Consider the following 13312-nt stretch of genomic DNA (forward strand, 5'->3'; position numbering starts at 1 on the left):
ACTTTAACACTGTACATGGCCAATAATATAGCATTTGAAATGTCTATATTCTTTTAAAACTGAGTGTAAATGTTTACTGATTGTTTATAATTTGCTTTGTAAACATACGTTTCCCCATGCTAATAAATCCCTTTGAATATGAGAGAGAGCGCCCCCTACTGAACTACAGCTGGAGAACCAAAAGGTTTCGCTATATGTAACAAATCCTACTATGGAACATTTTATAAACACGTGTTGTATCTGTCGGTCTGCGGGTGGTGCAGGTCTGTATATAGAGGTCTATGAGTGGCCCTTGCCTTGGAAGAGGAGTATACAGTGAGAAGTGGGACAGGGTACATGCCACTAGCAGAGGAGATGTTGAGGACCACACCTTTGGACCTGAAACACACAAAACAAAAAAAGGGGATGAGAGGACTTTCATCTTGTTCTGCTATGGCGCGCTGGAAGGTGGTCTGTTTGTCAGAGTACAAGTTCCACTGTAAACTGCCACACACAGTAATCAAAGTCACTGTGTGGGTTGCCATGGCAGTCGCTTGCTGACGTAGTTTGTGCCCCTGTTGCTGCAGTGATGTAGTGAAAATGGGGTTGGTTGGCCCCTCACCTTTCCATTGGCCCAGAGATCCCATGTGATTCGTCCGAGCCAATCCGAGGGCGCACTTTGTGTGAATTGAAAAACAGCTGGTCAGAATGGGGAACAAAGAAAGAGGGCTAGAAAGAAGGAGGGGAGGCGCAGTTGGGTGGTGGGGGAGCTGGGAGAAGGGGAAGGCGCAGCTGGGTGGTGGAGGAGCTGGGAGAAGGGGAAGGCGCAGCTGCAGCTGGGAGGAGGAGCTGTGTATTAGTGTATCCTCTGGATAACACCCTTGGTCTCCTGGTCTAAACATATCATGGTCCTTCTAATAGAGCACATTTAAGCTTTTCTGATGTAGGTTCCAGCATTGGAATAGCCTGAGTGCCACAGCCCGTTTCTGCCCTCTTACAAACTCTTTATGGAATTAGAGTGACAAGGAGTGGAATGATCACTCAGACTAGTACCCACACTAGCATTAGAGGGAGGTGGGTGAAAAATCAACCACTCAGGTTGACAAAGGATTTTATTTAGAATTTATAGTTTTATGGTGAAGCACCGCATTGTCATGACAAGAATTTGACTGAGACGTAAAACCCCATAAAGAACTGCTTCAGACTACCTAGTTTGGCGCTAAGGCAAATAAAAACTGAATGTACGTTTCTTTATGAAATGTGGCAACAGCACTTCTAAAAAAGAAAACCAACTCACCTCTGAACCATTCTGGGCAGGACAAGACGGGTCATCTGAAAAGGCAAAGGTCAACTCCTGAGCAACAGGTCAATGATCTGACAGAACAGGTCAGGAATCAGTGGCTGCAGCATATACAGCATATACAGCATATACACAGCATATATACAGCATATATACAGCATACATACAGCATATACACAGCATATACACAGCATATATACAGAATATACAGCATATACACAGCATACACAGTACCATACCAATAAAACACGTGGGACACTACAGATCACACTTTATGCAAATATCCCATTTCCAGACAAAATTGATTGGACAAGAAAGTTGTCTCTTAAAAAAAATATTTAAAAAAAAACAGTCATTTAAAGTCATACAGGACCAGCGATGAACTTTAGATCCCACGACAGATTTACCCCAGTTGCATTATGGGAGATGTATAGCACACTGGTACATTTCAGTCACATGAGAGGCAGGGCAAGAGAGAGAGAGAGGAAGGGTAAGAAAGGGTAGTCTATGGGTGAACAATGACAGTTGTGTAGTTCACCGATGCTCTGGGAACCTGCAGGTAGCACAGCAGCAACAGTGAAGGAGGAGAGGAAAGAATGGGTGGGTGAAGAGGACGAGAGAAAGATGGACGCCCGTCTACATGCCGTCCGTGCCAGTGATACCAGCGTGTCGTCAATACGTTGTCTTACCACTGAAAACCCTGAACTTTGCCTCAGAGACAAAGTGCACAGCGTCACTGATAAAAATAAAAAACACACTAGATGACACATCTATGGTATACATATACACTCATAGAACTGCTCCAGAAACAAGAGAACTTACCTGGCAAACAGAGGTCATGTTGACATTGATCATGTTGGTGATGAACTAGAATGTAGAAGAAAAACATTAGTTTAAGTGTAAAAACCTCTCAAACTTGAATAATTTCAAACGGTTTTCAAAGTGGTTCTGAAGAACCAAAACAGGTCCCAGTTGTATACTACGTTATTAACTATGCGTTACCAATTTTGCAAATGGTGTGATATGTTACGAATGTGTTGTGCTTAAGATCCCAGATTGCATCTTTAAATCATTCCGAACGCAAACAGTCTTAGTTTATTTTCTACAGCTAAAGTAACACTAGGAACCTTCTGGAACTCAACATACATTTTTTTATTTTTAAATACTCACGTTGTCCAGGTCAGGAATATGCAGGAAGTATTCAGGGTAGGGATAGGAGATTCCAACATTGTTCACTGTTGAATAATTGTTTTTATTTAAAAGCAGACGAGACCATAGTTATTGGCCATAAAGAAATTCAAAACTGCTGCTGTTACACTTGAAAGCCACCAGGGGGCAGCAGGACCTTATGAGAGCAAGGTGTTCATAAAAAGTGCACACAACCACACCTTAAACTGGAAGAGCAAGCCAAGCAGCACATGTACTTATGGGCTCTCACACAAAGAACAATGGTCTTGTCTGAGAGTGACAGTCACACAGCAAGAATGTGGACTGACGGAGAGTGACATCTGAAAACTAATCAACTCTGTAGGTACATCCTAAGGCATACTAGTAGGCGGTTCATTCTGAATGACCACACTGAGAGTAACACTTCTACTGTTTCAGATTTTTAGGGTGACAACTCCAGGACTGACTGCATCTTATTTGCTAAGGAGTCAAAGTACAGTCCATGGACCAGCGGCACGACCGGACAGTCAAATCAATTGTATTGGTCACATACACATGGTTAGCAGATGTTAATGGTCACATACACATGGTTAGCAGATGTTATTGGTCACATACACATGGTTAGCAGATGTTATTGGTCACATACACATGGTTAGCAGATGTTAATGGTCACATACACATGGTTAGCAGATGTTAATGGTCACATACTCATGGTTAGCAGATGTTATTGGTCACATACACATGGTTAGCAGATGTTATTGGTCACATACACATGGTTAGCAGATGTTAATGGTCACATACACATGGTTAGCAGATGTTAATGGTCACATGGTTAGCAGATGTTAATGGTCACATGGTTAGCAGATGTTATTGGTCACATACACATGGTTAGCAGATGTTATTGGTCACATACACATGGTTAGCAGATGTTAATGGTCACATACACATGGTTAGCAGATGTTAATGGTCACATACACATGGTTAGCAGATGTTAATGGTCACATACACATGGTTAGCAGATGTTATTGGTCACATACACATGGTTAGCAGATGTTATTGGTCACATACACATGGTTAGCAGATGTTAATGGTCACATACACATGGTTAGCAGATGTTATTGGTCACATACACATGGTTAGCAGATGTTAATGGTCACATACACATGGTTAGCAGATGTTATTGGTCACATACACATGGTTAGCAGATGTTAATGCGAGTGTAGCGAAATGCTTGTGCTTCTAGATCCGACAATGCAGTAATAACCAACGAGTAATCTAACAACTCCAAAACTACTACCTTATACACACACACACACGTGTAAGGGGATAAAGAATATGTACATAAAGATATATGAATGCGTGATGGTACAGAGCAGCATAAGCAAGATGCAGTAGATGTGTCGAGTACAGTATATAAATATGAGATGAGTAATGTAGGGTATGTAAACAAAGTGGCAGTTTAAAGTGGCTAGTGATACATGCATTACATAAAGATGCAGTAGATGATATAGAGTACAGTATATACATATATATGAGATGAGTAATGTAGGGTATGTAAACATTATATGAAGTAGCCGACAGTCAGCGGACCAGCGGCCCGACGGCCCTCGGACCAGCGGCCCGACGACCCTCGGACCAGCGGCACGACGGCCCGCGGACCAGCGGCACGACGGCCCGCGGACCAGCGGCACGACGGCCCGCGGACCAGCGGCACGACGGCCCGCGGACCAGCGGCACGACGGCCCGCGGACCAGCGGCACGACAGCCCTCGGACCAGCGGCACGACAGCCCTCGGACCAGCGGCACGACAGCCCCGGACCAGCGGACGACAGCCCTCGGACCAGCGGCACGACGGCCCTCGGACCAGCGGCACGACGGCCCCGGACCAGCGGCACGACGGCCCTCGGACCAGCGGCACGACGGCCCTCGGACCAGCGGCCCGACGACCCTCGGACCAGCGGCACGACGGCCCGCGGACCAGCGGCACGACGGCCCGCGGACCAGCGGCACGACAGCCTCGGACCAGCGGCACGACGGCCCTCGGACCAGCGGCCCGACAGCCCTCGGACCAGCGGCACGACAGCCCTCGGACCAGCGGCACGACAGCCCTCGGACCAGCGGCACGACGGCCCGCGGACCAGCGGCACGACGGCCCGCGGACCAGCGGCACGACGGCCCGCGGACCAGCGGCACGACGGCCCGCGGACCAGCGGCACGACAGCCCTCGGACCAGCGGCACGACAGCCCTCGGACCAGCGGCACGTGTTGTTAAACAAGTGTAAACATGCATGCCACCATAGTGTCAGTATGTGCAGCTGGGAAATGTTTTTTTTTAAATGTTTTAAACTGACACGTTTACCTCAGTACAATAAACAAAATGTTTTAAAAACTGACACGTTTACCTCAGTACAACAAACAAAATGTGCAATGTCAAAAGTGTGCGTGCGAGTCGTTTATCTGTGTGGATCATGAGACCGATGTCAGTATGTGGTTTGTGAGGATGTTTTGTGAAACAGATGAGAACGTGGTGTGTTGAGGTTGTGGTACACAGAGCGAGGCTGACCAGACAAAAGGAACACCTACCCAACACTCCGATCTCCAGGCCTGCCAGTCCAGCTTCGATCTTGGGGTAGATATCCGACAGACCAAAGTCCACAGCGATGGTCTTGGTCTCCACCTTGTATTGCTCCTCTAAACAAGAGGTAAACAGTTGATGTTAACGGTGGGACATTAATACAATATTCCATTAATGATGAGCAGTACATATTGGAGGAGAGATTTATATGGTTGTCTGGCTGTATTTCAATGCTTTCCTAATCAGTTATAGTTTTCGTGCAGACAGGAGGCAGCAAAGCTAACTTCGTGTTCTAATGTTATGTAGAGACAATTTGACAAAAAAAACACACAAAAAACACGCCCATCAAGTAGTCGCCACTTCCTATGGCCTACATACTCACTCATTCGTTATCATCAGTCAGCCCATTCACTGACTGCACTAAGCACGTTCCATGTCCCATCCAACAGGAGATCGATCCCTCTTTCAACATCAAAAATTCCATTGAATTTTTTTTTTTTTTAAAACAGTATGAAAATACACAACTTCACCGACTCAAACAAGAGTGGGCGATGTATACAAACCAAAAAAAAACATAAAACGCTCCTTTCCCTCTTCTCCTTTAACACTCTTGCCGCAATTAGAATGTAGAATACTCGTTTGTCTAATGTGCGCCCCGGTAAGATACGAGAGAGAAATTCAGGGGGATGTGCCAGTCACAGAGAGGGATATTTCTGAACACAGCCAGGAGTCACCACTGCTGGATAAGGGGTGACATTTTAGTACAAGCCTTGGACAGATACCTTACATGGCCAAAAGTATGTGGACACGTGCTCGTCGAACATCTCATTCAAAAATCATGGGCATTAATATGGAGTTGGTCCCTCCTCTGCTGCTGTAACAGCCTCCATTGTTCTGGGAAGGCGTTCCACTAGATGTTGGAATATTGCGGCGGGGACTCGTTTCCACTTCAGTCACAAGAGCATTAGTGAGGTCGGGAACTGATGTTGGGCGATTAGGCCTGGCTTGCAGGCGGCGTTCCAATTCATCCCAAAGGTGTTCGATGGGGTTGAGGTTAGAGCTCTGTGCAGGCCAGTCAAGTTCTTCCACACCGATCGACAAACCATTTCTGTATGGACCTTGCTTTGTGCAGAGGTATTGTCATGATTGTAACAGGAAAGGGCTGTCTAGAATGTCATTGTATGCTGTAGCGTTAAGATTTCCCTTCACTGGAACTAAGGTGCCCGAACCATGGAAAAACAGCCGCAGAACATTGTTCCTCCTCCACCAAACTTTACAGTTGGCACTATGCAGTCGGGAAGGTAGTGTTCTCCTGGCATCCGCTAAACCCAGATTAGTCTGTCAGACTGCCAGATGGTGAAGTGTGATTCATCTATCCAGAGAACGCGTTTCCACTGCTCCAGAGTCCAACGGCGGCGAGCTTTACACCAATTCCGCTTCGCATTGCACATGGTGATCTTAGGCTTTTGTGTGGCTGCTCAGCCATGGAAATCCATTTCATGAATCACCCGACGAACAATTATTGTGCCGATGTTGCTGCGAGGCAGTTTGGAACTTGGTAGTGAGTGTTGTAACCGAGGAGACAATTTTTTTACGCGCTACAGCACTCACCGGTGACGTTTGGTGAGCTTGTTTGGTCTATCACTTAGCAGGCTGAGCTGTTGTATCTCCTAGACATTCTCACTTCACAATAACAGCACTTACAGTTGACCGGGGAAGCTCTAGCAGGGCATCCTGATGGTGCCATGTTGAAAGTCACTGAACTCTTCAGTACGGGCCATTCCACTGCCGATGTTTGTGTATGGTGATTACATGGCTGTGTGCTCGATTCTATACATCTGTCAGCGATGGGTGTGGCTGAAACAGCTGAATCCACTCATTTGTAAGGGTGTCCACATACTTTTGGACATGTAGTGTACAACGCAGGCATGCCCACGCGGACATCTTCATCTTCCCACACACCGTGCCCTCAACCCGACAGGATTCCAGGCTTCCACAGACAGGATTCCAGGCTTCCAGGCTTCCACAGACAGGATTCCAAGCTTCCGCAGACAGGATTCCAGGCTTCCACAGACAGGAGTGTGTATCCCCATGTTATATACAGTTCCTGTAATGATGTACAGGCTAGCCTTTAGTAAAGGCTGGGGAAGCTTTTTAAACTGGTCCCCCCATCTTACACGTCAGCAGACCTGGTGCGCACACACACACTATACTCCAAATCAAATTTTCTTGGTTACATACACATGGTTAGCAGATGTTAATGCAAGTATAGTGAAATGCTTGTGCTTCTAGTTCAGACAGTGCAGTAATATTTAACAAACACACACACCTAAAGGGATGGAATAAGAATATGTACATATAAATATATGGATGACCGAGCAGCATAGGCAAGATGCAAAAGGAGATGGTAAAATACAGTATATACACATCTACATATATACACATGAGATGAGTAATGCAAGATATGTAAACATTATTAAAGCGACGTTATTAAAGTGACTATAGTGATCCACCCATTAGCATTGGGATGACTGCCAGACAGTTAGAAAGAGGTGTACACACACACCTCATACACACACAACACACACCATACACAACACACCTCATAGACACACACACACACACACACACACCTCATACACACTTACCAAGCTGCCTGGCGACGTCATCCAGCTTGTCCTGGGAGCGACTGATGAGCATCATGGCAAACCCTTTTCCAGCAAGCTGAGGGGCGAGAAGACGAGGTATACCTGAACACCACCCCTCCAGTATACCTGAACAACACCACCCCTGAACACAGTCACTCCAGTATACCTGAACACAGTCACTCCACCTGAACACAGTCACTCCAGTAACCTGAACACAGTCACTCCAGTATACCTGAACACAGTCACTCCAGTATACCTGAACACAGTCACTCCAGTATACCTGAACACAGTCACTGAACACCACTCCAGTATACCTGAACACAGTCACTGAACACCACCACTCCAGTATACCTGAACACAGTCACACCAGTTACTGAACACCACCACTCCAGTTACTGAAGACCATACTGAACTTGAATGGGAGACTCAATAGGGCTACACTGTTGCACGGGCCAACTACCACGTCTTGACAATAGAGAGAGACCTGTAGCACGGGCCGGCCAACTACCACGTCTTGACTGGGAGGGAGAGACCTGTTGCACGGGCCGACCAACTACCACGTCTTGACTGGGAGGGAGAGACCTGTTGCACGGGCCGACCAACTACCACGTCTTGACTGGGAGGGAGAGACCCGGGCCGACCAACTATCACGTCTTGACTGGGAGGGAGAGACCTGTTGCACGGGCCGACCAACTACCACGTCTTGACTGGGAGGGAGAGACCTGTAGCACGGGCCGACCAACTACCACGTCTTGACAGACCTAGCACGGGCCGGCCAACTACCATCTTGACTGGGAGGGAGAGACCTGTTGCACGGACCGACCAACTACCACGTCTTGACTGGGAGGGAGAGACCTGTTGCACGGGCCGACCAACTACCACGTCTTGACTGGGAGGGAGAGACCTGTTGCACGGGCCGACCAACTACCACGTCTTGACTGGGAGGGAGAGACCTGTTGAGACCAACTACCACGTCTTGACTGGGAGGGAGAGACCTGTTGCACGGGCCGACCAACTACCACGTCTTGACTGGGAGGGAGAGACCTGTTGCACGGGCCGACCAACTACCACGTCTTGACTGGGAGGGAGAGACCTGTTGCACGGGCCGACCAACTACCACGTCTTGACTGGGAGGGAGAGACCTGTTGCACGGGCCGACCAACTACCACGTCTTGACAATAGAGAGAGACCTGTAGCACGGGCCGACCAACTACCACGTCTTGACTGGGAGGGAGAGACCTGTTGCACGGGCCGACCAACTACCACGTCTTGACTGGGAGGGAGAGACCTGTTGCACGGGCCGACCAACTACCACGTCTTGACTGGGAGGGAGAGACCTGTTGCACGGGCCGACCAACTACCACGTCTTGACTGGGAGGGAGAGACCTGTTGCATGGGCCGACCAACTACTATGTCTGGGCTTTTACTACTACTCTAAAACACATGGCCCAATGACAAGGGTTCTCCAACTCAACATGGAACTGTGTGTGTGTGTGAGGAACTGAGTAGAAGCCTGGGAACCACTGCTCGTGTGTTTTTCTATGGAGGAAATTAAATAATGGGCCCATGCAGGAAACTCACCTTCTCTGCATAGACTTTCCCGATTCCGTCTGTGGCTCCCGTCACAACTGGAGATAAAAAAAGAGAAAATGGGGAGAAGTCAGTACAGAGAGGCAGGTACAGAGAGGCCGGTACAGAGAGGCCGGTAAAGAGAGGCCGGTACAGAGAGGCCGGTACAGGTTCTCATAACATTTCAGCCTGGTGCCAAATCACTATACACCACACTTCAAACTGTATGGACTGCTAACATATAGTGGGGAATATATGACATAACCAATATATTGGGGGTCTAACATACTGAACAAAAATCAACACCACATGCAACTATTGCTATGATTTTACTGACTTAAAGGTCATAATGATATCGGTCAAATGAACTGAATTAGTTAGGTCCTAATCTATGAATTTCACAAGACTGGGCAGGGGTGCAGCCATGGGTGGGCCTGGGAGGGCATAGGCCCACCCACTGGGGAGCCAGACCCAACCAGTCAGTTTTTCCCCACAAAAGGGCTTTATTACAGACAGAAATACTCCTTAGTTTCATCAGCCGTCCAGGTGGCTGGTCTCAGATGACCCCGTAGGTGAAGAAGCCGGATGTGGAGGTCCTGGGCTGGCATGGTTACATGTGGTCTGTGGTTGTGAGGCTGGTAGGACATACTACCAAATTCTCAAATTGTGTTGAGGCAGCTTATGGCAGAGAAATTAACATTCAATTCTCTGGCAACCGCTCTGGTGGACATTCCTGCAGTCAGCATGCCAATTGCACGCTCCCTTAAAAAGTTGAGACATCGGTGGCATTGTGTTGTGCAACAAAACGGCACATTTTAGTGGCCTTATTGTCTCCAGCACAAGGTGCACCTGGGTAATGATCATGCTGTTTAATCAGCTTCTTGATATGCCACACCTGTTAGGTGGATGGATTATCTTGGCAAAGGAGAAATGCTCACTAACAGGGATGGAAGCAAATTTGTTGCACAACATTTTAGAGAAATAAGCATATGGAAAATGTCTGAAATCTTTTATTTCAGCTCATGAAACATGAAACCAACATGTTATATTTTTGTTCAGTATACATTAACATGAAGTGTCCTCATGCAATTCCGGTCAAGGCTTTCAAAAGAAACTCATTGCAGAGAAAATTCCTTTGTCTTAGCTAAATTGTGATGTCATAATTTCTGGTCAGACTGCTTTTCGGATTATCAAAAACAGCAACAGTGGAGCAACAGTTTCCACAGCACTGGAGCCTTCACAGCACTGGAGCCTTCACAGCACTGGAGCCTTCACAGCACTGGAGCCTTCACAGCACTGGAGCCTTCACAGCACTGGAGCCTTCACAGGTGACTGGAGCCTTCACAGGTGACTGGAGCCTTCACAGGTGACTGGAGCCTTCACAGGTGACTGGAGCCTTCACAGGTGACTGGAGCCTTCACAGGTGACTGGAGCCTTCACAGGTGACTGGAGCCTTCACAGGTGACTGGAGCCTTCACAGGTGACTGGATGGCAATCGGTTCAAATAGAACATCTGTGTCAACAGCAAATCAGTCATGGAGACACACCCAACAACGTTATTAAATCCACATGACAACGCACAAACGTGGAACTGAAAGAAAATAAACTAGTATAAATTCTACAACGTTATCAATAAGCTACGCTGACTCATTTTAAAACGAGGCCTCTTGACAAATGGTCTTTACAGTTGGCTGAAGAGAAAGGTCTATTAAACAAGTGGTTATAACGAAGACTAAAGACAGCGGAGCCCAAGCAGGATAGATGGATGTACAAGGAGTCCGGACTGATGTTCTAGTGACAATCTCTGCTCTCCTTGTCAGGAGGGAGCACTGCTATTTTTAGACAGCTTCTGCCCTTCACCCCCTAGTCCCTGCCTGACTGATCAACACACACCTCTCGCTACCCAAAGCCATCAGATGCAGGATGTTCAGGGTGGGAAGTGGGTACCAATGCTTACAATCACCCCACCCCAAAACCATCATGCACCATGAGTAGCACTGTAGCAGAGGAACCAACCCACAGATGAAAGATTCATGCAGGCAGTAGCCATTATTATCTAGCACCGAGCTGGATGGGGGGGGGGTGATGACGAACAAGAAGCACAAGAGGGAGGGAGAGCAGAGATCCTAGGGGTGGCTAAAAATAGAAAGAGCAGAATAATGAGAAGAGGGAGAGGGAAAGTGAACAAAAAAAGGAGGGAGAGCGCAGCACAGAGTGAAAAGAGAAGCAGATTCCCTGGCCATCTTAAGAATTAAAGCACTCCTGGGCAGAACAGCATCAATGGGCAACTTGACTGCATCACATCAGGTTGACAAAAAAAAAGAGGGTATTCACAAGATGGAGAGGAGGAGGGTATTCACAAGATGGTGTTTCTTTCTCTAACTCCATGTTAACAGATCAGTCCATCCCTCTTACAGGAAAAACAGACCGAGTGAGAGAGAGAGAGAGTGAGAGAGAGAATTCAGGGCTCCCTGAAATGATGCAACGTATATTGATCCCATGTCTCAACGTATAGGGTGCAAATCAGTGTGTGTGGAATGATGTTACATTTCAGATGTACTTTTATCACCTAAAATGGTGGGCCGCGTTTGCCCCGGGTCCAATGGAGTAAAGGACTGCAACAAACTGGACAGTTTCATCTCAATCTCTTCCTTCAGAAGACGCAAATCATGGAAACTCTTACTGACAGTTGTGGCTGCTTTGCGCGATGTATTGTTGTCTCTATCTTCTTGCCCTTTGTGCTGTTGTCTGTGCCCAATAATGTTTGTACCCTGTGTTGCTACCGTGCTGTGTTGTCATGTGTTGCTACCGTGCTGTGTTGTCATGTGTTGCTACCATGCTGTGTTGTCATGTGTTGCTACCATGCTGTGTTGTCATCTTAGGTCTCTTTATGTTGTGTTGTCTCTTGTCGTGATGTTTGTTTAGTCCTATATTTTTCATTAAATTCATTTTGTATTTTTTATCCCAGTCCCCGTCCCTGCATGAGGCCTTTTGGTAGGCCATCATTTTAAATAAGAATTTGTAACTAGTTAAATAAAAAGATTAAATAAATGTCAAATATACCAAAGTAGCACACTAGAGGGAATAGGAGCCAGTTCAGATCCATTCATAGACTGCTAGAGGGAATAAGAGCCAGTTCAGATCCATTCATAGACTGCTAGAGGGAATAAGAGCCAGTTCAGATCCATTCATAGACTGCTAGAGGGAATAGGAGCCAGTTCAGATCCATTCATAGACTGCTAGAGGGAATAGGAGCCAGTTCAGATCCATTCATAGACTGCTAGAGGGAATAGGAGCCAGTTCAGATCCATTCATAGACTGCTAGAGGGAATAAGAGCCAGTTCAGATTCATTCATAGACTGCTAGAGGGAATAGGGGCCAGATCAGACCCATTTATAGACTGCTAGAGGGAATAGGGGCCAGTTCAGACCAATTCACAGACTGCTAGAGGGAATAGGGGCCAGTTCAGACCCATTCACAGACTGCTAGAGGGAATAGGGGCCAGTTCAGACCCATTCATAGACTGCCCCATTGTGTTGTACTCTTGTGAAATGGAATAAAACAATAGATGAAAAAGATGCTGGAAAATCATTCATTCAACAATTCCACTCATCGACCCAGAAAGGAACATTGTGTCCAAACTTCTCATTGGTAAAATTCAGTCACACACACACACACACACACACACACACACACACACACACACAAGGGCTACAAGAAGAATGGTTCATTCCCCTCACGTGAGGCGAGAGTTACGTCGGTGACAATCCTCACAGAAAGGGGCTACGCAAGCAGCCGTGAGTGATATCACAGCAGCTGACGCTTCTCTACTGGGAGGACAGAAACAATGACAACCCTGTGGGGGGAGGGGTTACTGTGTGTGGATCCATAGAGCCCTTTTTAAGTGTTGAATTGAAATGTAGAACGCCTCATTGGCACGAATGTTTCACTCCCATCTTATCTACCTTCAAGATACAGAAAATTATCCTAAATGCCATTTTGGCTCAATGATGCCCCGAGCGGGGAGGGCATCAGTTGCACTCAGCGCAGAGTGCTGCACATCACATAACAGAG

At 47.0% G+C, this 13312-nt stretch overlaps 1 protein-coding gene across 1 annotated transcript in view; it reads right to left on the minus strand.

The window, feature by feature from the left end:
• LOC112221313 (very-long-chain 3-oxoacyl-CoA reductase-A-like) overlaps positions 1–13312 on the minus strand; it is a 36143-nt gene that overhangs the window by 13860 nt on the left and 8971 nt on the right. Inside the window, exons 2-8 of the mRNA XM_042327114.1 lie at positions 9251–9297; positions 7670–7745; positions 5030–5137; positions 2450–2514; positions 2102–2146; positions 1277–1311; positions 297–378 (exon numbers count right to left, since the gene is read on the minus strand). Coding sequence (XP_042183048.1) covers positions 297–378; positions 1277–1311; positions 2102–2146; positions 2450–2514; positions 5030–5137; positions 7670–7745; positions 9251–9297 — 458 coding nt within the window. The remainder of the gene's footprint in view (positions 1–296; positions 379–1276; positions 1312–2101; positions 2147–2449; positions 2515–5029; positions 5138–7669; positions 7746–9250; positions 9298–13312) is intronic.

The sequence above is a fragment of the Oncorhynchus tshawytscha genome, linkage group LG01, assembly GCF_018296145.1.
Source record: "Oncorhynchus tshawytscha isolate Ot180627B linkage group LG01, Otsh_v2.0, whole genome shotgun sequence".
Taxonomy (NCBI): Eukaryota; Metazoa; Chordata; class Actinopteri; order Salmoniformes; family Salmonidae; genus Oncorhynchus; species Oncorhynchus tshawytscha.